We start from the raw sequence: 2931 nt of genomic DNA, 5'->3' as shown, positions 1-2931 counted from the left end.
GTCCCTCATCCCCAAAAAACAGTCTCTAGTCTCTACGGGCTCTGTAGGACTCGTTGGAGCTGGGCAAGTCTCTCTGCAGATTATATTTAAAATGTTTGAGTTGGATGTTGACGGACGGGATCGTCCGAAGAGATCGCGCCACACGGCCTCTGAAGCTTGGCTTAACGGCGGTGAACAGGACAAATATAAGGAGCCCCTGAAACACCAAAACAGATTAGACGTAGCCCTGACCCTGGACCTGCTCTGGTCCTGACCCTGGGCCTGCTCTGGTCTTTGACCTGCTGTGGTCCTGACCCTGGACCTGCTGTGGTCCTGACCCTGGACCTGCTGTGGTCCTGACCCTGGACCTGCTCTGGTCCTTGACCTGCTGTGGTCCTGACCCTGGACCTGCTCTGGTCCTTGACCTGCTGTGGTCCTGACCCTGGACTTGCTCTGGTCTTGACCCTGGACCTGCTCTGGTCCTGGACCTGCTGTGGTCCTGACCCTGGACCTGCTCTGGTCCTTGACCTGCTGTGGTCCTGACCCTGGACTTGCTCTGGTCTTGACCCTAGACCTGCTCTGGTCCTGGACCTGCTGTGGTCCTGACCCTGGACCTGCTCTGGTCCTGACCCTGAACCTGCTCTGGTCCTGCTATGGTCCTGACCCTGGACCTGCTTTGAAACTAACTCACCTGTGTGGTGGTGGAGATGCAGAAGAGGTAGCTGAGTGCCAGGTGGGCGGTTCCCGTGGTAACCAGCACCAAGTAACCCAGAGACCAGGACAGACCGAGTAACACGGCCAGAGAGAAACTGTTCAGGAACTTCCTGATCCTGCAGGGACACAAAGCCAACGTTTTTTAAACATTTTACAAAGAAAAGGTCAGAATATTATGTAAGAAGAATCCAATAGACAAAATATTTAAAAAGAAGTATTTAATAATAATAATAATAATAATAATATTAATAGTAATTCAGATCAAATTATGTATTTGAAAATCACATTATTTTGAAAAACAATATTATTTTATAGGAGAACAAAATGTAAAAGCTACTCAAAAAATATTTAGGAGAAGTGTAATTTAAAAGAAAAATAATTCTGACTATTTTCATAGAGAAAGTTGGAAATTTAAAGAAAGAATGTCAAAAATATAAAACGTGTATTTATATTTAAAAATAAATGAGAAATATTTACCAAAAGATTTGGAGGGAAACGGTTACTTTCTGACAAAAAGTCTTGGGGGGGGTGTCTTACCTCTTGAAGGCAGTGTCGGTCCGAGAGACCAGGACCAACAGAACCACGTTGTAGACTTGAATCAATCCGAGAGGAAGCAGGAAACCCCAAAACATTGGCTTCCCAAAGTCAAAGTCCTTTGATTTATCCAGCGCTGCCAGCCAGCAACTTCAGACAATAACAACAGATATCATCATCTAGATGGATCTATTGTGTACATATATATATATATATACACACTGTACAGTGGTGTGAAAAAGTGTTTGCCCCCTTCCTCATTTCGTGTTTCTTTGCATGTTTGTCACATTTAAGTGTTTCGGAACATCAATATAAACATAAATAGTCAAGGACAACACAAGTAAACACAAAATGCAATTTGTAAATGAAGGTGTTTATTATTAAAGGTGAAAGAAAATCCAAATCATCATGGCCCTGTGTGAAAAAGTGATTGCCCCCCTTGTTAAAACATACTATAACTGTGGTTGTCCACACCTGAGTTCAATTTCTCTAGCCACACCCAGGCCTGATTATTGCCACACCTGTTGACAATCAGGGCATCACTTAAATAGGAGCTGCTTGACACAGTAAGGTCCACCAGAAGATCCTTAAAAGCTACACATCATGCCGGGACCCAAGGAAATTCAGGAAGAATTGAGAAAGAAAGTAATTGAGATCTATCAGTCTGGAAAGGGTTATAAAGCCATTTCCAAAGCTTTGGGAATCCAGCGAACCACAGTGAGAGCCATTATCCACAAATGGCGAAGACATGGAACAGTAATGAACCTTCCCAGGAATGGCCGGCCGCCCAAAATTACCCCAAGAGCGCAGCGACGACTCATCCAAGAGGTCACAAAAGACCCCACAACAATGCCCAAAGAACTGCAGGCCTCACTTGCCTCAGTTAAGGTCAGCGTTCATGCCTCCACCATCAGGAAAAGACTGGGCAAAAATGGCCTGCATGGCAGAGTTCCAAGGAGAAAACCACTGCTGAGCAAAAAGAACATCAAAGCTCGTCTCAATTTCTCCACAACACATCTTGATGATCCCCAAGACTTTTGGGACAACATTCTGTGGACCGATGAGACAAAAGTGGAACTCTTTGGAAAGTGTGTGTCCAAGTATATCTGGCGTAGAAGGAACACTGCATTTCATAAAAAGAACATTATACCAACAGTAAGATGTGGTGGTTGTAGTGTGATGGTCTGGGGCTGTTTTGCTGCTTCAGGACCTGGAAGACTTGCCGTGATAAAAGGAACTATGTATAGCAAACTATTCTGCTGTCTACCAAGAGATCCTGAAGGAGAATATCCGACCATCTGTTTGTGTACTCAAGCTGAAACGAACTTGGGTTCTGCAGCAAGACAATGATCATAAACACACCGGCAAGTCCACCACCAAATGGCTGAAGAAAAACAAAATGAAGACTTTGGAGTGGCCTAGCCAAAGTCCTGACCTGAATCCTATTGCAGTGTTTTGGTATGACCTTAAAAAGGCCGTTCATGCTCAAAAACCCTCTAATGTAACTGAATTAGGACAATTCTACTAAGATGAGTGGGCCAAAATTCCTCCAGGACGCTGTAAAAGCCTCATTGCACATTATCGCAAACGCTTGGTTTCAGTTGTTGCTGCTAAGGGTGGCCCAAACAGTTATCAGGTTTAGGGGGCAATCACTTTTTCACACAGGGCCATGATGGTTTGGATTTTTTTTCACCTTTAATAATA

At 44.3% G+C, this 2931-nt stretch overlaps 1 protein-coding gene across 1 annotated transcript in view; it reads right to left on the bottom strand.

Annotated features, from left to right (window-relative positions):
- Window positions 1-1383, bottom strand: part of LOC117934646 (adhesion G-protein coupled receptor G7-like) — a 5256-nt gene extending 3873 nt beyond the window's left edge. The window contains exons 1-2 of the mRNA XM_034856488.1: window positions 1231-1383; window positions 671-809 (exon numbers count right to left, since the gene is read on the bottom strand). Of these exons, the coding sequence (XP_034712379.1) occupies window positions 671-809; window positions 1231-1325 (234 nt within the window). The 5' untranslated portion in view covers window positions 1326-1383. The remainder of the gene's footprint in view (window positions 1-670; window positions 810-1230) is intronic.
- Between the last annotated feature and the right edge of the window lie 1548 nt (window positions 1384-2931).

Source organism: Etheostoma cragini, chromosome 19, assembly GCF_013103735.1.
Source record: "Etheostoma cragini isolate CJK2018 chromosome 19, CSU_Ecrag_1.0, whole genome shotgun sequence".
NCBI lineage: Eukaryota > Metazoa > Chordata > Actinopteri > Perciformes > Percidae > Etheostoma > Etheostoma cragini.
Note: the sequence above shows the minus strand (reverse complement) of the source record. Positions and strands in the feature narration are given on the sequence as shown.